Source organism: Giardia intestinalis, chromosome 5 (assembly GCF_000002435.2).
Source record: "Giardia intestinalis strain WB C6 chromosome 5, whole genome shotgun sequence".
NCBI lineage: Eukaryota > Fornicata > Diplomonadida > Hexamitidae > Giardia > Giardia duodenalis.
This window is the reverse complement of record NC_051860.1, coordinates 3,941,065-3,966,819: the sequence shown is the minus strand read 5'-3', so window position 1 is coordinate 3,966,819 and position 25,755 is coordinate 3,941,065. Positions and strand designations below refer to the sequence as shown.

The window sequence follows — 25,755 nt, the reverse complement described above, 5'->3', positions numbered from 1 at the left end:
TCAATGGACAACTATTCCGAGGAGAGCTTTCAGCAGTGGCTCTCTGCCGTTGTGCAGAAAGTTAGGAGCCAGACAAAGAGCATCTCCAAGGAAAGCCTTGAAGTCTTCCAACCTGAGTCGTTTGTGGAAGCATGTACAGGTTTAGCATCTCTATCCACTAAAGGATATACATCGTCGGTCTTAAGCAAATGGCTCTCGATGTTACTAAAACAACTATCAAGCCCTGAAATACACAAAAAGCTTCCATATGCACTCGACCCTGATCTTTTCTGTCCTCTACAAGCAGATTTCTCAACGGGATTACTAGCACCTGAAGACGCTATCCGCAGGCTCCCAATGTGTGTTATCTGCGCTAGAGTAGCTATTAGGTTCACTATAAACACAAATTGCAAATGCATTGCATGCTATAAGTGTGCCAAGACCCATCTATTAGACAGTATGGTCCAAGCAAAAGGTAGAACAACAGCCATTCCCTGCTTTGGGTGCAATGGAATGCTTCGAAACGTGACGTGGAGCGTGGCTTACTATGAGCGTCTGCTAAATGCTAAAGTTCAATGTCATGATAGTCGCTGTACTTTTTCAGGAAGCATTGTGGAGTATTGCGAACACTCGCTGAGCGTACACAGGGCTAACAACTCCTTGGAGTCTCACAATACATCCGTGATAAATAGCTCCTTCATCGATGCAACACAGTACGAGGAAAGCACCCCAAATCACCAGCAGGCACCATACATGTTTGGAGCCTACGGAAATGAGGAGCCTGTAGTGTCATTGACAACATTTTCCCAGATAGAAACATGCACACCCTCGCAGACATTAGAGCCCGAGCAATTGAATGCCTCTCCCCAAATGATTCCAATGTACTCAGAAAGTGCAGTACGGCACGGAAAGGGCAGGGGCGGCAAGCGATTAAAGATAGACAATGCAGGAGAGAAGGAAGAGAGGAAGGAGAAGATATTACCAGTAGAGCCTCCACCCAATGGAGTCAGTGTCTTGCCCCTACCCTCTGAAGGTCAGCAACCCATAGTGCCACAGGTTCCTTTTTTCATTTCTGCAGCACCCTGCTCGAATCCATCGACTTCTTCATCTCTACTACCATCTGAGCCATTGACACAAGCCGCTGGGATGACCTCGGTCATGCCACCTGCCCAGTCCGCACCAGCAGCACCACCTCCATCAAAGGAAACCGAGAAAGCACCAAGAAAGAAACAAATGCCAATTGGAGCACTGATTATGGGCCTCATCGTTGGAGCTGTTGTTGCACAGATAGCATTATTCTTTACCAACCTTGGTTCCATTTTCCCCGTTGGGTATAATGGAATACGTTATGTAAATAAGATCTAGATCTACTGGGGTGTGTCAGTCATCAATAAACCCTCTCCTATACCGACTGCTATTACGTGTCTGTCAGGGCTGTCCACTACTAGGTTATGCTGCGTTCGGAAACCGATGCAGCAGCCACCTAACCCAGCACCCGTGAGCTTTGCAGTGAAGCACCCCATGTGGTAGAGCAGTTCCTTTGAGCGCTCTGTTTCTGGCACACTAACACCCAATGAGCATAAAAGATCGTGGTTTCGCTGAACAAGAGCGGAGAGCGTTAAGTAGAATGAGTCATTGCTTATTTTACCCGGGGTACTGGCAGTCAAGAGCAGCTCAATGAGGTCTTTCGAAGTCTCTCCTATGTGTGCCAACGTGTCGTTGTTTTCTCCTTGGCTTACTAACTCTACGGCCTGTGCTGTGGACTTTGCGATACCAGAATCTGCAATAAGAACTTGAATCATACGAGCGGCGAAAATGTCTGGAGATATCTTAGCGTTGCATAATGCACCGTGGCTGTAGATCTGGATGCCCCCATAAATGACGGTCTTCAGATCCATGCCAGTGGTCCTTCCGTGTATATGTCTCTCACCCAGCAAGGCGATATCAAATAACATGGAGGGAGAATAATTAGAACTTGCGGCTAAGAGAAGGGCGGTGTGCGTCACAAGGATACTTGCAGAAGAGCCTAGTCCTTTACCGAGAGTCCACCCATGGACTGCGATTTCTACAAATTCACAGTGATGACACGCAGCATCTGACCGTTTGATTGTAGGTAGTCTAGTAAGAACCTCCTCGTTAATTAGGCGAATGGCTTCTGTCATCGAACTACTAAGATCTAGTCGCTCACCTGTTCTAATATCTAAAAGTGTAGGGAAAGGGAGGCTTGACGGGCAAGTGGGATCTTTTGCTACGCGTGCATGCCCACTTGTGTACAAATCCAGTGCCATAGCGATACAGGGATGACCGTAGACAACCGAATGCTCACCACTGAGAATCGCTTTCAGTGGGGTCCGTACATACAGCTCCAAGGGGCACGGGCCCAAAGAAGGCATTTCCTTTTCCCTTTAAAAAAGTCGCCATGTTATGCTCCGTCTGTAACTCTCACTTTAAACCAATAGATTACTGCGCTTCCTCGCTTGCATCTGCATTACCATTACCAGCTATGCCTGATTTGACAGCAGTCTCCCTCCTTTGCTCGGCATGTTATGAACGAATTAGACAGGCTCTTCTTCTGCAGAAGGACCGGAATGCTCGTGACGCAGCCATCATTGAAAAGCAGATGGCGCGTAGAAAGCGAATGCGGGCCTTGTCTGGAAGCTTGAAGGCCGCTGCTCCTTCTATCAATATACAAAGTGAGATAGAAGAAGAGGAGCAAAAGATCAAGGAGCTTGAGGAACAGCTGAAACTTCAGAACCCCAACAAACAAATCCCCACCTTTACATGCCTCAATGATTGCCACCAACTGCGTGTCTCTCGGCAAGGGAGCATGCGTCCACTGTTTGTCTTCAATGAAGCAGCATCTGCGGTAAATGGGTTCTCGCTTTTGCAAGTAGATCCTGCTCATGCTGAGAAGCTTGGGGACACGCTTCAAGCTACAGATGCGCCTAGTACTGCCCTCCCAGTCCTGCGTAATAGGGACGGCATTAATGCAGCGCTAGCAGAGCTGACTCTCTGCATCCAGATGCTGTATCAAGCAACTTTTGGAGACGTCTATCGCTCTGTGTTTTCGCGCCAAGGTGCAATCTCAGAACCCGAAGGGGTTCGCATTACGAGGCTCTACTCTATTCTAGTTGCCGCTCTTCCTGCTCCATTAGTTATAGTCTACCATGACGGAGCTCCCACGTCTGTCCTGCAGGCAGTCTCTCAACAGACTCTAGACCCCCAGCTCCGGGGACTTCGGCGGGCAGGGAGGACTGTTTGTGAACTTGTGTGGGAGAAGCCGACGGCGAACGCGAAGCTCTTCACGGGCGCAGACAAGGATACATTCTCCCTCGGGCTGGGGGCTCTACTGGGTTTCGTTGTCGACCTCTACATCTTCCTGGGGCTTGAGTGCCCATGTGCCATCACGATCAGTCGATACCTACTGAATATGCACAGCAACCGTCAGATGCTTAGTGAGCACTACGGGCTGGGGCTGACGGTGGATAAGACTGAGACCGCAGGCCAGCGGAAACCTTTACTTCTGAATCCCCTCTATGTCTCTTCAGCAGTACTCGATGTACAAGCGCTTCGGAAGCTGAACATAATACTAACACCCGAAGGCGATCATCGAACGGCGAGCATCGATGGGGCCGCTCCCGTGCACCCCGCAGCGGGACCCGAGCAATGGAACAGCTTTGTTTGCAAGCTTGTCGTTGTGTGTAATCGGGTGTACGGGCACATCATGGAGCTCCTGCGGCAGTAGGTGCGTCCCTGGTGGAGACCTCTGTCATGACGCGATCGATCTTGCTGCGGTAGATAACGGGCACCGAAGCTCGAGTGTCTACTGCCGCCAGAACACGACCCCAGTGAGGCTGTATCTATGGATGCAAATTTCAGCCAGTAGGATCTTTGCCTTTCTACGACAGACTTGTAAGCTACTACCTACTTACTTGTTTACTCATGCTCACCAAGCAGTAGCTATAGCTATGTACAGGGCAATGCCCAGGCGGTGAAGCTGCCTTTCCAATGGCAGGAATCTCTGGGAACAGACCCTATTAAGATCTCCTCCTTGTGCATGTACTCAAAAGATGGTGGTTCTTGATCTCTCTAGGTATCAAGATCTCTCCTGAGTATCTAGAAAAAAGAGTGAATGAATTATGACGACTCTGTCTACTCCCACTCTTTTGAGAGGTGGGATCGTATGGAAATTAGGATAATAAGATAGAGCTCCCTGGAAACCTTTGGGTGAATGCTTGCCTCATGGTCCCAATATTCGAGGGTTTAGTACTCATATCAACACAAGATACACAAGTGCACAGAAGTTTACAGACTATTACTGGAAGATTGGCCTGTAATAAACCTTTCAAGTTCTGATGTACCTTACGGTTTTAATTTAAATTTTATAGAGATTGCCTTTAATGTTATGATTATATCTAAATTAGATTGGTTTAACAGTTGGGGATCCATCATACAACGAGGAGTTCCCAAACGTGGCGAGGCCTCGTAAAGCTTAACAGCTGGGTAGTTGACCATTCTGTGGTTCAATCTATATTCGGGGCCAGCCACTTCATCATCCTATAGGCGTTCTTTCCGTTCATGTAATAGTTCGAGAAGAGGCGCATCTTCCGGAAGCCAAGGGACTCGTAGAAAAGCAGCGCACCTATATTATCACTTTCTGTCTCAAGTGAAATGACTGTAACCCCGAAATTCCTCATTTCTTTTAACACTAGCATATAGAGCCTCTGACCTATCCTTCGCCTCTTGTATGCATCTATTACAGAGATCATACCTATATACCCCCGCTTATATGTAGAAGCAGCGTCTGTATGAGAAACACCAGGATTCTTAGCTACCCCATCTAGTTTAGCAGATTTAGACCTGGTCTCGATATTTGCCATGCAGCACCCCACAATTTCTTCATTGGACTCTGCAAAGATGGTGAGCGTCGGCCACGGCTCGACAAAGTACCTATACGTCCAAATCTGATACGGCTCGGACAACTCTCGTGCGAATAGGTTCTGGACGGTCCGTAAGTCTGCTTCGTCACGATAGTAACGATAAACTATTCCTTCGTGCTCCTCGATCACAGACATCTCTAGTCTCAATCTTTATGAGTATGGTGCTGAGCCTACTCTGTGCGGAGTTTTTGTTCGCACCGGTTTAGTTTTATGACAATTTCCATTAAACATTGGAGGTCTGATGAAGGTTGCATTCAAATGCGGCACGGCTGAGAGCCTAGAGATGTGTGGGAGAGGGCTTTTTGGCAAGATAAACCGAGTGCGTATTCAAGAAACAGAGGAAGTTTACGCTTGCATGGAAATAGACTATAGCATTATATCCACAGAAGAGCGCATAAGACTAAAACGGGAAATAGAAATCCTTCCCCACTTGGTGCACAAGCACGTAGTGCGCTATTTAGAATCAGTATACGACCATGAAGCTAAAATGAGCTATCTGCTTATGGAGCACTTCACACTAGGAGATCTCGCCGATGTCATTAGGTTCTACCGAAAGGAGCACACACAGATCGAGGAAGATCGAATATGGAGAATCTTCGCTCAACTTCTCATCGCCATGGAGTACTGCCACAGTGTAAGAAAGCCAAACGCAATTCATGTGGGCTCCATAGTCCATCGAAACATTATCCCGAGCAATATATTTGTCGGGGAGGGAGATCTAATCAAGTTAGGATACTTCAGCCTACACCAAGTCTTAGGTAGTAATTCTCTCATTCGTGACGCAGAATCCCCGTTCTATACCGCACCAGAGATTCTGCAGCAGCTACCATACACTGAGAAGGCAGACGTGTGGTCTCTCGGCTGTGTCGTTTACGAATTGTGTACTCTACGACGTCCGTTTATTGAGCTAGAAGGAGAGAGCCTCGTAGATGTGATCATGCATAACAGTTATGAACCTATCATGAACGAATATTCCCAAGAACTTCGCGATACTGTAAGCCTTATGCTCAGCGTTGATCCTAATGCCCGTCCATCAGCTGCGGATCTTTTAGGCCTGCCCAAATTTGGAGCCATAGGGGTTCACAAGACTATTTTGGATGCACAGAGTAGGGATATAGATATCTTGATTACTGACATCAAAAGCAAAGACCTCTCTTTAAAGAAGGCAGCTACGGACATATCTGAGCTCCACAATCAGGTGGAGACTTTAAAGAAGGAGGCTATTGATGCAAAAGGCATCAATTCTACTATGGAGTTGCAACTCCAGTCAACCACGGAAGCACTTCAGCGCGTTGAGGAAGAAAATAGGAAGCTTGTTAAGTCATATGAAGAGGAGGTTAGGGCAAGTAATGAACGGCAATTAAAAATCAAGGAGCAAACGGAGCAGATAGATTCTCTAGCCAGTACCCTGGAAAGTCTCAACGGTATTCTTGTTGCCCACGAAGAAGAAATTAAGGTACTAAATAAGAACCTGGATGACAAAGCACGGGACATCAGCACTTTGGAACGAAAAATTAGCTCCTTATTGGTAGACAAAGATGCGCAGCAGGCAGCAATAACTAATTTTGAATGTCTTCTGAGCTCTAAGGATGCAGAGCTTGGAGAGCTCAGAGATGAATCGGAAGCATTGAGGTGCCAGGTGTCTTCTCTGAAAGAAGAGAAAGTAAAAATGTGTCTGGAAATAGAGGAGCTTTCTGCCCAGGTAGCTCGTGTGTCAGAACAGGAAACTCAGATAGAAGCTCTCTCTGATAAGGTGGCGTCTCTCAAAGAGAGCGTTGCTTCTGGTGAGCGCAAGGTATGTGAGGCTAGACACTGCAATGATACATTAACCTTAGACTTGAACCAGACACGCCAACAGCTGGTAGCAGTGGAGTCAGAAAAGACTAGAATCAGTGAAAAGTATACTACTTTAACTGCACAGTACGAGGCTACATTGGACGAAAATGCCTGCTTGGCTGCTAAGCTAAAATCATATGAGTCTCTTATGGCAGACCAGAAAGCACGGCTGAGAGAATGGGGCGCTCTTATACCAGAACTCAATGAAAAGATATATCTGATGACCTTACAATTAAGGGACAAAGCCCAGGAGTGCGAGGGAAAAGCACTAGAAATCTCAAAGCTGACAGAGACAGTAGATGCTCTCACTACGGAACTAGGTCACACATCGTCAGAGCTGCACAGCTTTATGACAGCCAATCAGGTGATAATGCAAGAGAAAGATAAATGTACTGCAGCACTGGAAGAGGCAGAGCGACAACTGGAATTGGAAAAGAGCAAATCTACTTGGCGTAGTCATAACAATGCTCAATCTAAGCATCTCCTAAACAAGTACAAAGAGTATATTCAAATACCCAAGCTAGTGATCAAATGCAATCCAGGAGACACACCTCTTATGTTAGCTGTCACAAAGAATCAGTCACTGAAAGGGCTATTAGCATATGCAGGAGTCCAGGATCAGTATGGGCGCACAGCACTAATGCGCGCAGCATACCACAACAATGTCCCGGCAGTAAGGCTTCTTGTTGCTACAGAGGGAGGGCTGCAAGATACTGATGGAAACACAGCCCTCATGTTCGCAGTCGAAAGGGAAAACCATGCGTGTGTGAGCATTTTAGCAGGTGTAGAGGCAAACCGTTTGACGAGCACAGGCTTGTCTGCGCTAATGCGAGCGGCTTGCAATGGCAGCCCCCAGATAGTTGAGCTTTTATGTAGTCTTGAAGGAGGGCTCGCAACACCGGAGGGTCTCACGGCACTAATGCTTGCTGCATTAGCAGAGGACGCTAAGTCTGTCTCTATATTGCTAAAGCGGGAGTGTGGTATGCTACTTCTAGATGGTACCTCAGCGTTGCTAATGGCCACTAGTACGGGAAACATGAATGTGATCCGGCAACTGTTTTATTCTGAAGGACGCATAAGGGATGCCAGTGGGCGGACGCCTCTGATGGTTGCAGCGGAAATGGGCCATTTAGAAGCAGCCCGCTTCTTGGCTCCTACGCAGACAGGAGCCGTAACCACCGATGGCGAGACAGCTCTTATGATAGCATCTTTCCATGGCCATGCAGAGGTGGCCCGGATTTTGTACTATAGAGAAGCTGGTATCACGCGTCCAGATGGATGGACTGCAATGATGTATGCAGCATCATTTGGGCACTGCTCTATAATAGAAACATTGCTGCGTAGAGAAGGAAAATTATGTACGGACTGTGGACAAACTGCGCTAATGAATGCTGTTGCAAATAATCAATTTGAGGCTGTTAGATTGCTAGTTTCAGCAGAAGGAACTATTAAAGACGCTTCTGGAAAGACGGCGTTGGATCAAGCCATCGAACTAAATAATGCTGATATGATCGCATTTCTCACTACAAGTTTGGCGTAGAGCCTGCAATTTTCTCCTTTAGCAACTTGCGTAGGTGCTTGTAACGCCAACAGTAAGCTATTGAAGAGAGTACCCCACCGACTGCGGCACCGATAACAGCCATGACGCCCAGAATCGCCCCGAACAGCCACTGGCCTGTGCGCTTTCCATCAGGCGCTGGAAACGAGCACCTAGGCTCATCGGTGCCTGCAGCATACGACTCATCGACGCACATTGTGTTGGAGAACGACTTGTGGAATACCCGGCCGTTAGTGAGGAGGAAGTTATGGAATTGGACAAGTTCAATCGCCTGATTGTACATGTCGCTATCTTCTACCACACGGAGTGTGTGACTTGTTCTGACCTGGTCCTTGCGGGCTTGCCCTGAACCCTTATCAATTATGTCAATGCATGTGAGGCCCTTAATATCCCCATATTGCAGCGCTCCAGATCGGTCTTGACTGTTTGTTCGATAGAGCGTCCTCTCCGTCCTGTACTCTACCCCGAGACCAATAGAAGAAACACTGTGCCACGGACTGAGAACACGCCCCAGAGATGCGTTCTGCAGGACGTCTGCCAGGTTCCGTGTGAGTCGGTAGCTGGGCACTTTTGTGCGTCGATTCTCGTCCACGGCGAGAAGATAGGCCAGGTGCACTGCTTCACGGTTGTCTGTGGTGCCCATATAAGCAGTCCCTCTCCACTTTTCAAAGAAGTCATACACTCGTGCGTTGTAGGTGCCTTTTCCTGGGCCGCCGAGGTAGCGTAGGTATGCACCCGTAACAAAGGCGTTGTCGTCGAGAAATGCGGCTGTAAGGCACTCCTCGCTGTATGTCCAAGCATCACTTACGCCTTTTCTTAGACGCTTCTTATCAATGGAGACCCTCGTGCCGTGGTCCCCGACAATCACGACTATGGTATTGGGATGATGAGCTTCTAGAAACTCCAGGGTCTTTCCGAGGAAGTACTTGTCGGAGTACTTTAGGACCCGAGCGTACTTCACAATGTACGGATCCAACAGGAACCTGCACTCGGGGGTCTCCGGATCGGCTTGGCAGGATGCAATCATGCCATCCAGTACTTCGTCGGAGTAGAACTCTTCCTTGTCGAACCCGGTGAAGGGCGTGTGGGTGTCAACGTTCATGTAAACACCCAGAATAGGTTTGGTCGGATCCTTCTCTGCAACGTCAGAGAAGGTAGTGATAAACTGTCGGTTAGTTATTCGATCTGCAACCCAAGACTTTGTTTGAGGAACACTCTCTGGATCCACTCCGAGCTCCTCGGCCTGCTCGTCCGTTGGATGATAGTATACAACATCAGTAAACCAACCTGGGCGAGTCACCCAGGCGTCTTTCCCGTCGAAGGCAAACGAGCTAGGGCTAATATAAAAGTTCTTATATCCTGCATCTGAAAAGAATTGTGGTAGCCCATAAACATCTGTGACGGCAGATGTGATCATATTCACCCCATAGAAGTTGGGGACCAGGCCAGTCATCAGCGAGTGCCATCCAGAAACTGTGGGGAGTCCCAAGGAGGCCGAATTAACAAAGGAAATGCCATCTTGTACGAACCTCTGCAGGTTAGGGACGATAGTTGCCTTCAGCATACCATCTGCCGAGCGCAGGAGCTGCTCTTGTCCCTGAAGGAACGCGTCTGTGTAGAAATACGGACTCAGACTCAAGCTTTCCCAGAAAAGAATGACGACGTTTGGGGGGTCAGACTGAAGCCCGGGGTCGGACCTTATCTTTTGCTTCAGGTCAGCAGGACCTGATCTTAGCGCAGTGCAGTCCACGCCCTCAACGGCACGGTTATACGCACAGCAGACATCGTGGGACGCGTAGAGAAGAGGATAAACGGGGGGCTCCCGCTGGTCAAGCCAGCACTCCTCTGGAGACAGCGTGTACTGTGACCGGATGCGTTGGACCATAGCGGTATAGGTATCTTCAGTGCTGAACAGCGACGCTTGATACGGCCCCATCTGCTTCAGAAATATGTACGACATCGGAGCCCCCCTGTCAAGGAAGGTCGGGAGTACGGACTTTCTGACGATCATCACAAGCAAGATGATAATATAAAATAAAGTGCACACGGCAGCAACCAGGAACTCTGGAGAAGTGAAGAGGTTATCGTAGAGCTTGACAGGGAACTTTCGCCGTTCTGAAACTGCAACTCCATCAAGTATACGCGTCCCTAGGGCACTGGCTTCGCTCTGGTGCTGCCCAGAAACTGAAGACAGTGTCTGGACTTTCTGCATTTCAATGGACTGACTTGTAATCGCTTGCTCAGAGTAGAACAGGACTGATTTGGTAAGTTGATGGATTGCTGGAGGCGCCTTCACAGAGAACCCACTGATGCTGTTTAGAACCCGTAAGCTCTTATCTGCAAGGTCTGCTCGAGCGGGAATGCGCTTGTGCTGGGCCACAAGCGTTCTCCGTGAAAAGAGAGAAAAAACGAAGGCGTCCCAATTCATCACCAATGCAACAATAGCAGCTACTGTTAAAATAGCTAAGATACCGAATACAATAATCCAGTGTTGATAGTGAAGTCGGATACTGTCAAATAAAACTTCAATTCCTCCAGTCGGCGCTTTCCGTCCAACAATATAGTTGTCCGGAAGTGGCCAGGAAGGATATGAAACATGGAAGACATAGGTTTGGAGTATGGATAGCGTGAGAATACCTTGATATTCCCTCGCTGATTCAAGATCATACAGAGTTCCTACAAAGAGCCCCAAGCAGATAACAATCAAAAAAAGATTGACGAAAATTGGTGGCAAAGGAAGCTTTTGGCAAAAGGCGTAATGGAGCAGAGCGAAGACGAAGGACAGGGCTCCAAGCTCCACAAAGCTCATGAGAATCATAAGTAAAAAGTATGCGCTAAGCGGTAGGATTTTCCTTTGTGAGGTGTTCAAGCCAAAGAATTTCAATAAGGATAATAGGATAATAAATGGAAAGGCTATAACTGGAATCAGAAATGGCCCCGGTAAAAGCTCTCGCCGTACGATGCATCGTTTCATTTTTAACTGGCCATCCTTCATAACTATATTTACGAGATTAAAATTAGCAATTCGGTAGGTCCAAAATAAGTAATTTTTTAAGGTTCAACCAATCTGCTTTTTTTGGACCAGAAAAATAATTTATATCGATTATATAAAATCCAGTTGGAGTAAGCAGTGCATCGATCCCCAGTATGGACAATCCCAGCGAGGCGTAAATCAGCTGGGCAACGCTCTGGACCAGGCGCCATTCCACGGGGGTCGGAGCATATGCGATGCTGGTCTGGATCTCCAGACACGTTTGTGAATTTATCTTCCGGTAGCTAGCCTCCGAAGTGTCGCAAGCTCCGTATGCTTCGCACAATCCCTCTGGATGAAAGGCTTCTGGGAGACGAAGTGGAGCACGAAAGTCTGTATGGATAATCGTGCCTCGATATGTGTATAGTTTGAACACCGCACTGTGGGGTATGTACTGCTCCATCAGATAGATGCTGTTGCAGTGCAGCAGATCGACATCGGCGGTAGAGGCCTCGCCGACCTCCTGTGCCTTGCGTCGTTCTGCCTCATCCTGCAACTCAGGATAGAGCTTAGACAGGGACGAAGCACTCTTTACGAGGTACAAATTATGATTATTGCTATCATTAGGCTTCAACAAAAAGGGTGAATGCGTGTCAGCCCACAACAAAGCTTCGTCTGTCAGCTGGCTTTCTAACAAGTAAACACAGGGTGTATGCATTCCTTCTAACTCCAGTGTGGAAAGAATGGTGTGCATATCTAGACGAGAGTGTATCCTCTTGATAGACTCTAGTTTGTCCTGCACATAATAAAAGTGGTTCTCCATCTCTGTGTAGGCCTGCAAAAGCTGTTTGTTAGCAGAAGAAAACAACTCGTGAGGTTTATGGATGAGGATAGATGAGGCCAAATCGATGTCTTCGATGGCTCTTTCAAGTTGCTTTGCTGACTTCAAGCCGTCAAGCTCTATGACGGTAAGTCTTCGTATTTGGGATTGTTTGGCCATCTCATTTAGCATAAGTCGCATTGGCTCCTTATTTAACTTCTTTTTCGTGGCAATTACTACTAGTTCCATCGTAATTTTATAAGTCTAGAGCACCAGGGGTTAGCAACTAGTACCTTAGTAGTATGAATTTCTAATTCCTGCAAATCTCTTCTAATGCTTCCTAGACCTGTCGTAGACATTCTACCCGACCGTTCCTCTTATCTGCCAGGGGCCGTTATTTTTGGGAAAGTGGCAATAACAATGGCTGGAAATCTGCAGATTGACCGGGCTTCTATTATACTAACGCAAGTAGAAAAGGCGAAAGTCCGGTGGCTCGGGTTTACGGTGGGGTCTGGCGAAAAAGTCCACTATCTTCTGACTCAGCACATTCTCCGGCCTAGATCTCCTACTCATTCACCTATCATCCTATCCAAAGGGCTTATACATCTCCCTTTTTCATTGAAGATCCCCTCGGATGCTCCACCATCGTTGGCTATTGATAGCGATAACTTCTGCAAAGCCTCCCTATCCTTTACCATCGTGGCTCAAAACGATCTCATTTTCCGGTGGAGCACTTCCATCACCATTCTTCCGGTTTTTGTACCGATAGCCAGCTATGATACGATCCTCGAGAGACACGACGTGAAACTGGCACTAAAACCTGTCCAGTCTGCATTCGACAAAACTGATATTGTAAGGGCTAATTGGTCAGTTGACAATCAATCCTCTTCAAAGGTTTCTGAGCTAAGTCTGTCATTGCATGCGAAAGCAGTTGTGCGTTGCGATGGCGGAAGGACAAAGCAGCTCAGCGAAGCACTCATGGAGAGGTCACTTTTAAGCATGCCGATGCGTAAAGGGGCTAGGCGTTCTGGATGCATTGAATTCGACTTGACTCAACTGTCTCGTCTAGACTACTCTGTTCCCTCTTCAAGTCCCATAGTTCGTCGCACTGATTCTAAACCTATACTGACGGGATATCTTACACTCGACTATGTGCTACGCCTGTTGGTTGTGCATAAGGGACAGCAACTAAAGCTAAAGATCCCTATCTATATCTTACCACTACACGCCACTCCACTCCCCAGCTCGCCAACTATTGTTGTTAGCCAGCTGAAAACAGAGCTTTCATTACACGAACTACAGCTGCAGCGAACTCGTGAACTTGCAGCTTCACAAAAGGTGGAGATTGAGCAGCTCAAGGAGAGACTAAGTCGATCAGGCAACAGTGAGGTCTGCTGCATCTGCCTGGAGAACGATGCTAGTATCGTGTTCATCCCCTGCGGTCACTTCTGCACGTGCAGGGTGTGCGACAGATCACTGACAAGGCGACAGTGTCCCATCTGCAGAAAAAATATAGAGAGCTCCTACGCTATTTACAAATAAATCTGACCAGGCCTAGCTTACTTTTTGGACTTGTGGATACCAGTACATGGTCTGATGCCCATAAATGATACTAACAATTCAAAGACTTCTTTAGATTGCAACATCTCAAAGTGGCCCATCTCAGGAAATGCCACGCGATCATCTACATATCTGTCTGGAATAGGATCTGACAGCGATGATATCAATGGGACTGTCCCATCTCCAATAGTGAAAATGAACTTGGGCTTTCTGTAAGCCAGTTCATAAAGAGAAGACAAAATTTCGTCGTAGTATGCGTGGACAGCTGTTTGAAGGTTAGATCCATTAAGACTGTAGAAGCGGAAGAGCTCTGTATCTTCAGGGTACACGATTTCTCTGGATAAGATTTCTTTCGATTGGTTCCAGTACTCAAGAGATGGCTTATAGATGAGTTCGTCAAGGGAGTATGGTTTGACACAGCTACCGAGAAGGTCTGCATACGGCTTAGCCCTTACTTGGCTGAGGAGGGCGGTACATCGTATCGAATATTGCTCCTGAATTTCTGGCCCACCTATTTCCTTGAAGTTGAGCGTTGAAAGAGGTCGATAGAGGAATCTGTTAGAAGTCGACGCACCACTGATGGCAGTCGAATCTGATGTCATGCTGGTGGTGCTTGACCCCTGGGCTCCTTGTGATATCATAGATATGGATCTATTTTGGCTGTCTGCATGCTGTCTCAAGTTGCTCTTGTATTGTGAGATCATGTCCTTGACAATTATTATCATCTTCTTAAAGTTGTCTCTTGTTTGGAGGCGAGATCTATACGAGTAGTGCGGGGGAGTAAATGCATGGCCAACTGAATTGATAAAGCCTTCTGTGCTGGCCCCTGGCTCTGGCTGCATGTCTATGTAGTCTGTATTAAGTGGCAGACGGGTGTTATCCCTGGTTCTTATGGTTAAGTTATTATCCCCTACAAGCTTAGTCGGTCCCTCTAGCGTCATGCCTGTTAGTGGGTTGCAGATAGGAACTGCTGTCAATCCGCTTTCTAGGGGGTTGGCATGAGATGGCAGAGCTGCATTAGAAGAGTATGATGTGACGTGTCCTAATACAATAGATGGAGTCTCTTCAGAAGCGTCTGACAAAAGCAGCGTGTCCAAGTTATCTAAAGGATTATGGTCCGGGTCGTCCAGGTCTCCTGCATGTGAGAGCATTTTTCTGCCCGTGCCAACCTCTGATAAGCAATGTTGAAGGATTATACTTCGCAGCGATATGTTTTGATCGCGTAAAGAGGCTCTTTCAATGATTGATCGCAGGCCTGGCACTTCAGACTCTTTTAGAATACTCCCGTAGTCTATTTCATCGGCTTGTTGTTCATATTCTTGCATGGTCGTAAGGTCCTGAAACCCATGAATTGGAGCATTGCGGGGATACATGTCTATCCCTGGTGAATAGACCATCCAGCGCCACGATACTTTAGTGTCTGGTGGCAGCTCATTGACCGTTTCAGACGGAAATGGCAGAGCATCAAGAGCAGCTTCAAATGGGACATACTTCTCCTTGACAAACTTGAGAGGCGGATGAATTACAAATCCTGGCTCACAGTACCTTGCTAATAAGGCGATTACCTGCTCAAAATTTTCGCCAATGCAGTTTGGCATGTTCTCTATTTCCATGAGGAGCAATGCAGGTATATCTGGGGTTTTGTTTCTATACAACTGTCTATTCAGCTTAAGCGGTTCGTGAGGGTTTATATTATGGGGTATACTTCTAGATTGCTCTTGTTTCTCTTGAGGGGCAGTGATTGTGGCCATCAGTGGTACTTGAGGCGTGTCAACTATTCGCAAGAACATATAGCTCTTAAAGGACGCGTCTATCGCAGGGAGATTCAGACAGGCCATGGAGCCTCCTGGTCCTTGGATGCCGCGAGCCACACGGGGACGAAAGGGCATTCGCAGGTTATAGCCATAAGGTGCGGCGATTAGGCCGCTAGCGCCACTTCCAGCATAGGGAACTCCGAGGCTTACAAATTTTGCAATGTAGTCATTCCAGTCCGGGTGTAGGCGCATATATGTCGTCACCAGAAGGCCGCCCATAGAGTGTCCTACAACGATACATCGCTGCCCCGTTGTTTGACATGCCGCTTTGAGAAGTTCATCAAAAGCGCTCTGTATTGATGCTATGTGCAGAGCCTGGCGCCAGTCGTATGTGAACGCAAAGAGATTAAGGCCTTCTTTGTAGCCGAATTTCTCAGCGAGATAGACTGCAAAAGTTTCATAGTAGATACCAAGTTTCTTCTGGGCAATACCAGGTAGTCTTGTCAACTTGTGGTTCAAGAGCCTCGAACAACCAGAAAGCCCGGGAACGGCTTTGACACTAGAAAAGCCTTGGCGCTCTATAAAGGAGACAAATTTGTTGGTCACTGAGTCTCGAGATCCATACAGGTACTGCATGAGCTTTGCCGATGCTTGTGGATATGGAGTAAGTGTTTCGTTGAGCCACGCTACTTCATTATTATCAGCTACTAGCAATGATCCGCACACACCGGGAACCAGGATGATTGGTGGATTGAAAAGGTTGTCTGGGTCTGTAATTCCTTCCAGGTTATTTAGCTCTTCAGCTGGAAAAAACTCAGTCATGGTCTGAAATTTAATTTCGGCCTGCGAGACTAAGTATACGTTAGTAGCCATACTCTAGTAGTGAGGTAGGTAAAAACCCAGGCACGGACATTATATTGTCAGAATGCTGGATATCATGTCTGTCTCAATGTAAGATTTTAAGTTAATAAAAAGTTGCACTCCATGCCATTTACCCCATGTGAACTGGTCGTAGGAACGTATGATGGGAAGCTCTACGGGTTCCTGTTGTCGAAAGATGACGAAGATGAATATTCTCTTCAGAGCACGTTTGTTGTTGATGATTCTAGTCAGGCTATCAGGAGTCTTTCATTTACGACAAATGGGCTGTTAACTGCAACCTCAAACGACTGTATGATCAGGATCTATAACCTACGACGACACAAGCATGTGGCGGTCCTCGACAAGCACACATCGTCTGTACGGTGTTCTGCTAGCCTTGTGTCTAAGAGCTCAGACGGAAGTGAGGAGTATGTCATCACTGGCGGCGATGATAAAATGCTCTTCCTCTGGCGTGTCCGTGATTGGGAACCTATGCTGACTCTTCGTAGACACCGCCACCCTATATCATCCGTGGCAGTCCATCCCAGTAATTTCTGTGCTAGTTCCCTTGATAAGGACGGCCTGGTTATATGGGATTTAACGACTGGCAATTCAACCGCACGGATTACCACAGACCATCCATGTTTTCATCACGAATGGAACAAGCAGGACCTTTTGATTGTTCACCCCAGCGGGATTCAGGTCCTGACTGTTGGCGATAGTCCTACGAAGGCGGTGTGGACTATTCCGGGGATTGGTCATAAGGTTTCTTCGGCCACTTTTGGTATCTGGCCCTACAAGGCCAAGGGAGATGACTACACCATTCCGGTCATCCTTGTGGGGGATGAGAACGGAATATTACGCGTGTTCCAGCGGGATGGAGACCAGCTTAATGTGATAGCAAAGTTTGAAATAGGCGACGGAGATCCGGAGTTGGGAAAGGATTCTCGGAGGCTCAAGTTTATCAAGGATTGCAAGGCCTGTCATTATGTAATAGGCTTTAGCAGCGGGGATCTAGTATTACTTGAGGCGACAGACCTACAGGATATTGAGATTTGCAAGCGGTTTCATGTCCCGGGCCGCCCGACAGCAATGGAACTCTATATGGGTCAGTTAGACAAGCAGTATCTTGCAGAAGAGTCTAGTAAATAGATCTTTAAAGGGTTGCCTTGCCTGCACAGATGCATCAAGTTGGACGCTGTGTGAGCCACCACCCATTGGCGCTTTAATGATCTACTTGTTGCATAGATGAGGCAACTGAAAGTCACATGTTCACTTTTCACTTTCAATGGATTGCTTCTAAAAGACTCGGGTCCAGAAACTCCAACAGGCAGGCTGGACCGTTTGCTGTTGGATGCACAGCAGGCTATGTTACGTCACGTCATGGGGCTCCTGCGGCAGTAGGTGCGTCCCCGGCGGAGACCTCTGTCATGACGCGGTCGACCTTGTTGCGGTGGACGGCGATGTATGGGACGACGAGCCCGCCGCACGTGCATGCCCGTCCGCTCCAGCACCAGCCTCCCACCCGCTGGGCGCACTGGGGGCATGCGAGGTTGCCCTGATTCCCCAGGAGGTCCCCCATCCACCGGAGCTTCGGAAGGAAATACGACGAGCACCGGGCCTCGGGCACCTGTTGCCGCCGGAACGCAACCTTAGCGACAGACTCATGTTGTTGCACATGTTCTTCGAGAAAGAGTGGAGTACTGCACTTGTTGCACCGGAATATTCCGACGTAACGGGCCTGGCTCATCTATTTTTTGGACCCCGATTGTACTCTGTCCGTAAGGCGCAAAGGTGCGTGTCCGTGTCAAACGTGCCCGGAAGAGAGAGGCTACAGATAGCTGCTCCACGTAGCACGACGAATGGATGACAGATAGCGGTCGTTGCGCCCCGCGGAGTGTAGGACGCTTGAGAAAGGTGCACAACAAAGGTCGCATCAACCAGGGCGACAGTTCCCTCAATCATTCCGCCAGCTTTCAACTCGAACCGCACACGCTGCCCCTGAAGCTTTTGAACTAGGCGAATCAATTGCATCTCTGGCGTGATAATTTACTTTGTTATCAGTGCTGTTACCTGAGTGATCTTCCCATGCGAGTCATCGCCTCTCTGGGCAAGTCCCTCGCTCGTTCACCAACCGAGATCCAGATCCAGAGTTCGAAGGTGAGTGTCAAGCGACTCCGGCGGGAGAAGAACTCTTGTTCTTCCCTCTTCCCAAGGACGAGGCAGGGCAAGTGCAATCGGTGGACGATCATGATGCGCTCCACAAGGTAGTCCCGAGTCCCCTGGAGACCCAGACACTAGCCTTCCTCGAGATCGAGCAGACTGCGTTCTACTGACTGCACATGGTGGTGTTCGCATGGCGCAGGGAGATGCAGACTGATGGCCACGGTGGCCTCGCTCGACATAACGAGCACCCTAACAGTAGACGGCCTCTGCCAGGCGAGTGTGCCTCGTCCGAGGAGTTGCGTCGAGGCCTTCCTCCGGCTGTAACACGCTGCACCCCTGGACTCGGTCCCTCGGGGCCCTGAGCATGCTTCTGTGCTGCGGGGGACAGAACCTGCTCACCAGGAGCTGAAGGAGATACTCCACTCACTGCCCATGCCGACGACACACCCATCTTCCATAGTAGCAACAATGACGCGACGGGGATAGCCACAGAGGTGGCAGCCCTAGCGAAACGATATGGTTTGACAGTCAACATTGACAAGTGTAGGAGCACTGAGGGGCAGGGGGCCTCCTTCCTGGCCGGTCTCAAGGAGCTCCCAGGGCAACGGAGGGCCCAAGCCAGTGATGGCACCAATCACTCGCCCCGCTTGTCGAGATGGACCCACACGTGACCCGTGTGAGTCCCTCGACAAGAGATGGGGCTCCTGGGGTGCTTGGCTAACAGAGGCGGATTGATCCTGACCGTACCGAAGAGTGGTGACCTGGGCCACCTGCCGGGTGTCTGCTGCAGCAACTGGCAGTGCCTGACATCCTTGAGTGGACAGGCGCCGGTTGTAGAGAGACGACCAAGCGGTGAACCGGTCCTGATCGCTTCTGATGCTTCGGACGACGCCTCTCAGAGAGGTGGCCCTGGACTGATGCCTCGACAGACCGAATCATTCCCCCAGGTGTGCTGTGCAGTGCAGATGGACCAGCCCACACGTCACTGAGCCAGACACACTGCACAGGGTGAGCGTCGACGCGGTCTCGTACTGGATGACGGACCACCCACAAGAGTGCACTGTGATCCATGAGCAGAGGGCCATACTTCTCCCCCGACACAACGCATGGGAGTACTCCGCTGGCATCCACGAATGCGTACCACAACCCCAAGATAGAGGCATACAAGGAGCGCACCCTCCGATCATGCTCGGGACAGATGATCGCTTCATGAGAAGACGAAGAGGCACCCCAAGAAACGGGGTAGACACCCGGGGTCGTGGGGCGCGATCTTCGTCACGGAACACCAGGGCCCCGGGCCACGTGGAGACCAGATCGCCGCGACTGACGCAAGACCCGAGACAGCAGGTGCTCAATAAATGTCAGACGGAGCTGACCCAAGCTAGCCAAAGGAAGGGGGAGTCCTAGGGGGCACCGCGAGGAGCGGCAGGGACTCCCGAGAGGCAGAGCAAAGTTCCTTCTTCTTCTCCCACCGGAATCGCTACATCCGATCTCAGATTTCGGATTCTGGATCTCAACCGATGCAGGGGCGGGAGGTACCCGCTTGCCCAGGGCGGTGACTCGCATGGGGGATTTACTTGGACAGCAGCTAGCAAACTAATCTCAGTGAAACAGGGTAAACATTGTGATATGATCAGCAAGTAGGCGAGTTCACTCACAAGCTTCCTGGGCTGCATCTGTAAGTATGGATCTACAATACCCTTACTTTGGAGAAAAGATGCTACCTCGGAGTGATTCCATCTATTAGCCATATGGATGGCAAGTACGCCACTTATGTCCCTCTCCTTCTCCAGTAGCAACTTGACACAGTCCAGATGATCACATTCTGCTGCAAGCACGAGGGCAGTGAAACCTCTGTTTTTCTGCATGCCTCCCTCAACATCCAGGAGCAGTCTCACGACCTCGGTGCGGCCAAAAAGTGCCGCCCACATGAGGGCTGTCCATTCATTACTGCTCCTCATGCCGCCCTCGCACCTCATCAGCAGCTTCACCACTCTGGTGTGTCCAAGCACCGCAGCGACCATCAGGGCCGTCCCATCGTATATCTCTACTCTCCCCGCCGTAACAAACCTCGCCACCATCCTTGCCTGATAAGGGATGTAGCGCTTCACCGCCTTCACGTCGTTCCTCTTAGCTGCCTCCATAAGTGTGGTGACGCCGTCCTCGTCCACGCTGCCTTCATCATCTGTTTGTGAAGACTCAGTTGGGTTTCCTGCGCCCTCTTCACTTGCGTCCTTCTCAGACATGAGGAGTAAGGCGCAGTCGCACTCCTGAAGGAATTGATCTAAGTCATCCATAGACAACATTTTTACTCCGGGTCACATAGAGCCCGTGTGGCAGCACGCCTGCAATTCCTGGGCCTCTTGCAGCGCATCCAGATAGCGCATCATAAGCGGACTGCACGCCTTGGATTCCTTCCGTCGCCCCTACGTGTGTAACAAGACGCAGTGGGGTGACCTTCGGCCGTGGCGTCAGGCAAGCTGTGAACAAAAGAATTCGTTCTGCTTCCTCTGGTTGGTTTGTCAGCTGTTGTCTGAACAGGTCCTCCACGCGAGCCGCCGCCGCCCCAGGCCGGCAGTCTCTCGCTCGTTTACCAGCTGAGACCCAGAATCTGAAATCAGAAGGTCGGATATCGTCCAGTTCTGACAGATAAGGACCTTGTGGTTCCCCCAAGGCAATAGCGAATGCAGATGAGCGTTCAAGACTTCTACAAAGGCTGCGCGCACCTCCTTTAGCCTTGTGTCTTGGGCCTCCTGTTCATCAGTAGAATCACTGGCCATCTGAAGCAGACGGGCGAGCTCTCTGGCAGTCGGCCTCTCGGCGGGATCGAGGACGAGCATTCTTTCAAGGACGCTCCTTGCGAGGTCGTCTGCGATACCGCTCAGGTCCGGCCTCCACCCATCGACGAAGACCTCTGCAGGATCCCTGTCCCCTAGGAAGTCCGGCTTCCTCAGGGTGGCGAGCTCGTATGCGATGGCCCCGAGGCTCCAGACGTCGGATGCTTGGGTCATGTCACCGCAGAGGAGTGTCTCGGGGGCCATGTACGCGGGGTCGCCAGCCTTCGCAGCTCCGCTCGATATGCCCTCGCAGAACCCGAAGTCTGCAAGAACAACACGCCGCCCGTCCCCAGCGAACAGGACGTTGTCGGGCTCGAGGACAACGCTAGAGGGCAGGCCGCTGTGGGCACCTCTGCTGAACCCGTGGAGGTGGGCAAGGGCGCCAGCCAGCTGCCCCAGAAGGGAGAGCATCAGCTTGCTGGGAATAGGTTCGTGAATGTCCCTGTAGTCGGTGATGAACTGCCGGAGGTCTCCACAGCAGCGGTCTGTAACAACAAGGATCGTGTTGCCGTCTGTAAGTACCTGGTGGTATTTGAGAACGTCTGGGTGAAGGGTGCCTAGAAGAGCGGTCAGCCTGCGCCGAATGGCATCTACACTGTGCTGATCCAGGCCATCAAGCCGGATCTCTCTCACGACGAGGTAGGGGCATCCCCTGAGAGAGTAGATAACGCTGAGGGCCCCTGCTGAGCACGCTCCCCAAACGCCCATCGGCCCTGCAAAGCTGCTAACTGCACTGTTACTAGCGTCTCCCAGGACACCCTCCGCGGTGGTTGGGAAGTGGGCGCGGCTTGCCCGTGGGGCCTCTGAGCGCACCTGCAGGTGGGCCCAGTGATACAGTGACAGCAATGTACAGGAGTGCACCCTGAACAATCACTCCACAAGAGAGGTGCGATCTGAGTCTGGTCCTTACTGGTCCTGTTCCTATGGAAGCCAGGGGGAACCGCACTATCAGTTGGCCTCCGGTGGGTGTGCTCCTATCTTGTCCTTCTCCGGTCCAACTGGTTAAGGGAGCAAAAGTGACTGTCTCTCACTGCTCGCAGCAACACATCAGCCTGACAGAAGAGCAGTGGCATACGAACCCGGCTAATGTTGGTAGGATTTCTCCTAGTTTGTGTAACAGTGCTGGCAAAGCGCAGCGGGCAGAACGGCAGCGAAAAGTGCAACACGCCCAACTGCAGGGACTGCACAAACCCGAAGGCCGAGAACGAGGCCTGCACTGGCTGCGACCCCGCCTACGTTCTGAGCGGGAGCCAGTGCGTCGAGAGGAAGTGCAACACGCCCAACTGCAGGGACTGCACAAACCCGAAGGCCGAGAACGAGGCCTGCACTGGCTGCGACCCCGCCTACGTTCTGAGCGGGAGCCAGTGCGTCGAGAGGAAGTGCAACACGCCCAACTGCAGGGACTGCACAAACCCGAAGGCCGAGAACGAGGCCTGCACTGGCTGCGACCCCGCCTACGTTCTGAGCGGGAGCCAGTGCGTCGAGAGGAAGTGCAACACGCCCAACTGCAGGGACTGCACAAACCCGAAGGCCGAGAACGAGGCCTGCACTGGCTGCGACCCCGCCTACGTTCTGAGCGGGAGCCAGTGCGTCGAGAGGAAGTGCAACACGCCCAACTGCAGGGACTGCACAAACCCGAAGGCCGAGAACGAGGCCTGCACTGGCTGCGACCCCGCCTACGTTCTGAGCGGGAGCCAGTGCGTCGAGAGGAAGTGCAACACGCCCAACTGCAGGGACTGCACAAACCCGAAGGCCGAGAACGAGGCCTGCACTGGCTGCGACCCCGCCTACGTTCTGAGCGGGAGCCAGTGCGTCGAGAGGAAGTGCAACACGCCCAACTGCAGGGACTGCACAAACCCGAAGGCCGAGAACGAGGCCTGCACTGGCTGCGACCCCGCCTACGTTCTGAGCGGGAGCCAGTGCGTCGAGAGGAAGTGCAACACGCCCAACTGCAGGGACTGCACAAACCCGAAGGCCGAGAACGAGGCCTGCACTGGCTGCGACCCCGCCTACGTTCTGAGCGGGAGCCAGTGCGTCGAGAGGAAGTGCAACACGCCCAACTGCAGGGACTGCACAAACCCGAAGGCCGAGAACGAGGCCTGCACTGGCTGCGACCCCGCCTACGTTCTGAGCGGGAGCCAGTGCGTCGAGAGGAAGTGCAACACGCCCAACTGCAGGGACTGCACAAACCCGAAGGCCGAGAACGAGGCCTGCACTGGCTGCGACCCCGCCTACGTTCTGAGCGGGAGCCAGTGCGTCGAGAGGAAGTGCAACACGCCCAACTGCAGGGACTGCACAAACCCGAAGGCCGAGAACGAGGCCTGCACTGGCTGCGACCCCGCCTACGTTCTGAGCGGGAGCCAGTGCGTCGAGAGGAAGTGCAACACGCCCAACTGCAGGGACTGCACAAACCCGAAGGCCGAGAACGAGGCCTGCACTGGCTGCGACCCCGCCTACGTTCTGAGCGGGAGCCAGTGCGTCGAGAGGAAGTGCAACACGCCCAACTGCAGGGACTGCACAAACCCGAAGGCCGAGAACGAGGCCTGCACTGGCTGCGACCCCGCCTACGTTCTGAGCGGGAGCCAGTGCGTCGAGAGGAAGTGCAACACGCCCAACTGCAGGGACTGCACAAACCCGAAGGCCGAGAACGAGGCCTGCACTGGCTGCGACCCCGCCTACGTTCTGAGCGGGAGCCAGTGCGTCGAGAGGAAGTGCAACACGCCCAACTGCAGGGACTGCACAAACCCGAAGGCCGAGAACGAGGCCTGCACTGGCTGCGACCCCGCCTACGTTCTGAGCGGGAGCCAGTGCGTCGAGAGGAAGTGCAACACGCCCAACTGCAGGGACTGCACAAACCCGAAGGCCGAGAACGAGGCCTGCACTGGCTGCGACCCCGCCTACGTTCTGAGCGGGAGCCAGTGCGTCGAGAGGAAGTGCAACACGCCCAACTGCAGGGACTGCACAAACCCGAAGGCCGAGAACGAGGCCTGCACTGGCTGCGACCCCGCCTACGTTCTGAGCGGGAGCCAGTGCGTCGAGAGGAAGTGCAACACGCCCAACTGCAGGGACTGCACAAACCCGAAGGCCGAGAACGAGGCCTGCACTGGCTGCGACCCCGCCTACGTTCTGAGCGGGAGCCAGTGCGTCGAGAGGAAGTGCAACACGCCCAACTGCAGGGACTGCACAAACCCGAAGGCCGAGAACGAGGCCTGCACTGGCTGCGACCCCGCCTACGTTCTGAGCGGGAGCCAGTGCGTCGAGAGGAAGTGCAACACGCCCAACTGCAGGGACTGCACAAACCCGAAGGCCGAGAACGAGGCCTGCACTGGCTGCGACCCCGCCTACGTTCTGAGCGGGAGCCAGTGCGTCGAGAGGAAGTGCAACACGCCCAACTGCAGGGACTGCACAAACCCGAAGGCCGAGAACGAGGCCTGCACTGAATGTAATGACGGCGATTACCTCACCCCAACTAGTCAGTGCGTATCTGACTGCACGACCCTCAAGGGCTACTACGGAGACGATAGTGGCAAAAAGACATGCAAGAGGTGCAACGATGCGTGCGCAGAGTGTAAGGGTGAGGGTGCTGATAAGTGTACGGCCTGTCCTGCTGGGAAGATGCTCAAATACACGGATGAGAACAGTCCATCAAGCGGTACTTGCGTGGACGGGTGCAAGCCCCAGAGTGGAGCTAGCGGATGCGAGACCTGCGGAGCCACCATCGGAGGGACAAAGTATTGCTCGAAGTGCAGCACATCCACGGAGGTCCCCGTCAACGGGGTCTGTACAGCAGACAATGCCCGCGCAGCTGCGTGCAAGGTGAAAGATGGCAAGGGAGGGTGCACTACGTGTGCCAGTGGGTACTTCCGCCAGGACAACGGCTGCTATAAGACTGACAGACAACCTGGCATACAGATATGCACGCTAGCCAGTCAGGGCGACAAGTGCGAGACGTGCGCCAATAGTCTTCAGCCTAGTGCGGCTGGAGTATGCCCTTTGTGTGATTCCGCTTGCAAAACGTGCACTAGTGCAAACGATGCAAACACATGTTCATCTTGCGTTGTAGGATATTATCAGGTTGGAACCAAATGTGTAAGATGCGACACAAACGATCCTAACGGTAATAAGCCTATCACTGGAGTTAAAGATTGCGTAAGCTGTGCTCCTCCAGCTGGCGGCGATGGTGGCTCTGTCATCTGCTACGTCAAGACGGATGGCACTGACAACGGCGGAAGCGTCAATAAGAGTGGCCTTTCTACCGGCGCCATTGCAGGCATCGCCGTGGCTGTGATAGTTATTGTAGGTGGTCTTGTTGGCTTCTTGTGTTGGTGGTTCCTATGCAGAGGCAAAGCGTAGATGTACTTAGATAGTAAATGCGCCAATGAATAGTACTCAGTGGGCATCCGCCCGCTGCTTCTGTGCCGTGGGGCGGTCCTCAACCCAGCTCCTGATCGTCCATCCAATCCAGTCGCCGTG

General features: G+C 51.2%; 15 protein-coding genes across 15 annotated transcripts; 6 read left to right on the top strand and 9 right to left on the bottom strand.

The window, feature by feature from the left end:
- Positions 1 to 3: 3 nt before the first annotated feature.
- GL50803_0032815 (uncharacterized protein) lies at positions 4 to 1,344 on the top strand (the record flags this gene model as incomplete). Its single annotated transcript, XM_001708407.1, has 1 exon — positions 4 to 1,344. The coding sequence occupies one exon, from the start codon at positions 4 to 6 to the stop codon at positions 1,342 to 1,344; it is 1,341 nt and encodes a 446-aa protein (XP_001708459.1).
- A 2-nt stretch (positions 1,345 to 1,346) lies between these two features.
- Positions 1,347 to 2,372, bottom strand: GL50803_004964 (Mevalonate kinase; the record flags this gene model as incomplete). The annotated part of the gene is made up of 1 exon (XM_001708409.1): positions 1,347 to 2,372. The coding sequence occupies one exon, from the start codon at positions 2,370 to 2,372 to the stop codon at positions 1,347 to 1,349; it is 1,026 nt and encodes a 341-aa protein (XP_001708461.1).
- Positions 2,373 to 2,398: 26 nt separating this feature from the next.
- Positions 2,399 to 3,724, top strand: GL50803_0016910 (uncharacterized protein; the record flags this gene model as incomplete). Its single annotated transcript, XM_001708410.1, has 1 exon — positions 2,399 to 3,724. The coding sequence occupies one exon, from the start codon at positions 2,399 to 2,401 to the stop codon at positions 3,722 to 3,724; it is 1,326 nt and encodes a 441-aa protein (XP_001708462.1).
- A 778-nt stretch (positions 3,725 to 4,502) lies between these two features.
- On the bottom strand, positions 4,503 to 5,054 carry GL50803_0013787 (N-alpha-acetyltransferase 30; the record flags this gene model as incomplete). Its single annotated transcript, XM_001708411.1, has 1 exon — positions 4,503 to 5,054. The coding sequence occupies one exon, from the start codon at positions 5,052 to 5,054 to the stop codon at positions 4,503 to 4,505; it is 552 nt and encodes a 183-aa protein (XP_001708463.1).
- Positions 5,055 to 5,160: 106 nt separating this feature from the next.
- GL50803_004959 (Kinase, NEK) lies at positions 5,161 to 8,295 on the top strand (the record flags this gene model as incomplete). The annotated part of the gene is made up of 1 exon (XM_001708412.1): positions 5,161 to 8,295. The coding sequence occupies one exon, from the start codon at positions 5,161 to 5,163 to the stop codon at positions 8,293 to 8,295; it is 3,135 nt and encodes a 1,044-aa protein (XP_001708464.1).
- Positions 8,279 to 11,308, bottom strand: GL50803_00114793 (Sulfatase; the record flags this gene model as incomplete). Its single annotated transcript, XM_001708413.1, has 1 exon — positions 8,279 to 11,308. One exon carries the CDS (start codon positions 11,306 to 11,308, stop codon positions 8,279 to 8,281), a length of 3,030 nt encoding a protein of 1,009 aa, XP_001708465.1.
- A 22-nt stretch (positions 11,309 to 11,330) lies between these two features.
- On the bottom strand, positions 11,331 to 12,353 carry GL50803_0016912 (uncharacterized protein; the record flags this gene model as incomplete). The annotated part of the gene is made up of 1 exon (XM_001708414.1): positions 11,331 to 12,353. One exon carries the CDS (start codon positions 12,351 to 12,353, stop codon positions 11,331 to 11,333), a length of 1,023 nt encoding a protein of 340 aa, XP_001708466.1.
- Positions 12,354 to 12,437: 84 nt separating this feature from the next.
- GL50803_0021792 (RING finger domain-containing protein) lies at positions 12,438 to 13,646 on the top strand (the record flags this gene model as incomplete). Its single annotated transcript, XM_001708415.1, has 1 exon — positions 12,438 to 13,646. One exon carries the CDS (start codon positions 12,438 to 12,440, stop codon positions 13,644 to 13,646), a length of 1,209 nt encoding a protein of 402 aa, XP_001708467.1.
- Positions 13,647 to 13,663: 17 nt separating this feature from the next.
- Positions 13,664 to 16,240, bottom strand: GL50803_0012116 (putative Lecithin-cholesterol acyl transferase; the record flags this gene model as incomplete). The annotated part of the gene is made up of 1 exon (XM_001708416.2): positions 13,664 to 16,240. The coding sequence occupies one exon, from the start codon at positions 16,238 to 16,240 to the stop codon at positions 13,664 to 13,666; it is 2,577 nt and encodes an 858-aa protein (XP_001708468.2).
- Positions 16,241 to 16,402: 162 nt separating this feature from the next.
- GL50803_0015581 (WD40 repeat protein) lies at positions 16,403 to 17,431 on the top strand (the record flags this gene model as incomplete). Its single annotated transcript, XM_001708417.1, has 1 exon — positions 16,403 to 17,431. The coding sequence occupies one exon, from the start codon at positions 16,403 to 16,405 to the stop codon at positions 17,429 to 17,431; it is 1,029 nt and encodes a 342-aa protein (XP_001708469.1).
- Positions 17,432 to 17,660: 229 nt separating this feature from the next.
- Positions 17,661 to 18,029, bottom strand: GL50803_0036315 (Dual specificity protein phosphatase 12; the record flags this gene model as incomplete). Its single annotated transcript, XM_001708419.1, has 1 exon — positions 17,661 to 18,029. The coding sequence occupies one exon, from the start codon at positions 18,027 to 18,029 to the stop codon at positions 17,661 to 17,663; it is 369 nt and encodes a 122-aa protein (XP_001708471.1).
- On the bottom strand, positions 18,026 to 18,313 carry GL50803_0012119 (putative SnRNP Sm-like protein; the record flags this gene model as incomplete). The annotated part of the gene is made up of 1 exon (XM_001708420.1): positions 18,026 to 18,313. The coding sequence occupies one exon, from the start codon at positions 18,311 to 18,313 to the stop codon at positions 18,026 to 18,028; it is 288 nt and encodes a 95-aa protein (XP_001708472.1).
- Positions 18,314 to 19,848: 1,535 nt separating this feature from the next.
- Positions 19,849 to 20,751, bottom strand: GL50803_00114797 (Ankyrin repeat protein 1; the record flags this gene model as incomplete). The annotated part of the gene is made up of 1 exon (XM_001708424.1): positions 19,849 to 20,751. The coding sequence occupies one exon, from the start codon at positions 20,749 to 20,751 to the stop codon at positions 19,849 to 19,851; it is 903 nt and encodes a 300-aa protein (XP_001708476.1).
- A 216-nt stretch (positions 20,752 to 20,967) lies between these two features.
- Positions 20,968 to 21,990, bottom strand: GL50803_00137676 (Kinase, NEK; the record flags this gene model as incomplete). Its single annotated transcript, XM_001708425.1, has 1 exon — positions 20,968 to 21,990. One exon carries the CDS (start codon positions 21,988 to 21,990, stop codon positions 20,968 to 20,970), a length of 1,023 nt encoding a protein of 340 aa, XP_001708477.1.
- A 378-nt stretch (positions 21,991 to 22,368) lies between these two features.
- On the top strand, positions 22,369 to 25,635 carry GL50803_0041626 (VSP; the record flags this gene model as incomplete). The annotated part of the gene is made up of 1 exon (XM_001708426.2): positions 22,369 to 25,635. One exon carries the CDS (start codon positions 22,369 to 22,371, stop codon positions 25,633 to 25,635), a length of 3,267 nt encoding a protein of 1,088 aa, XP_001708478.2.
- Positions 25,636 to 25,755: the final 120 nt, after the last annotated feature.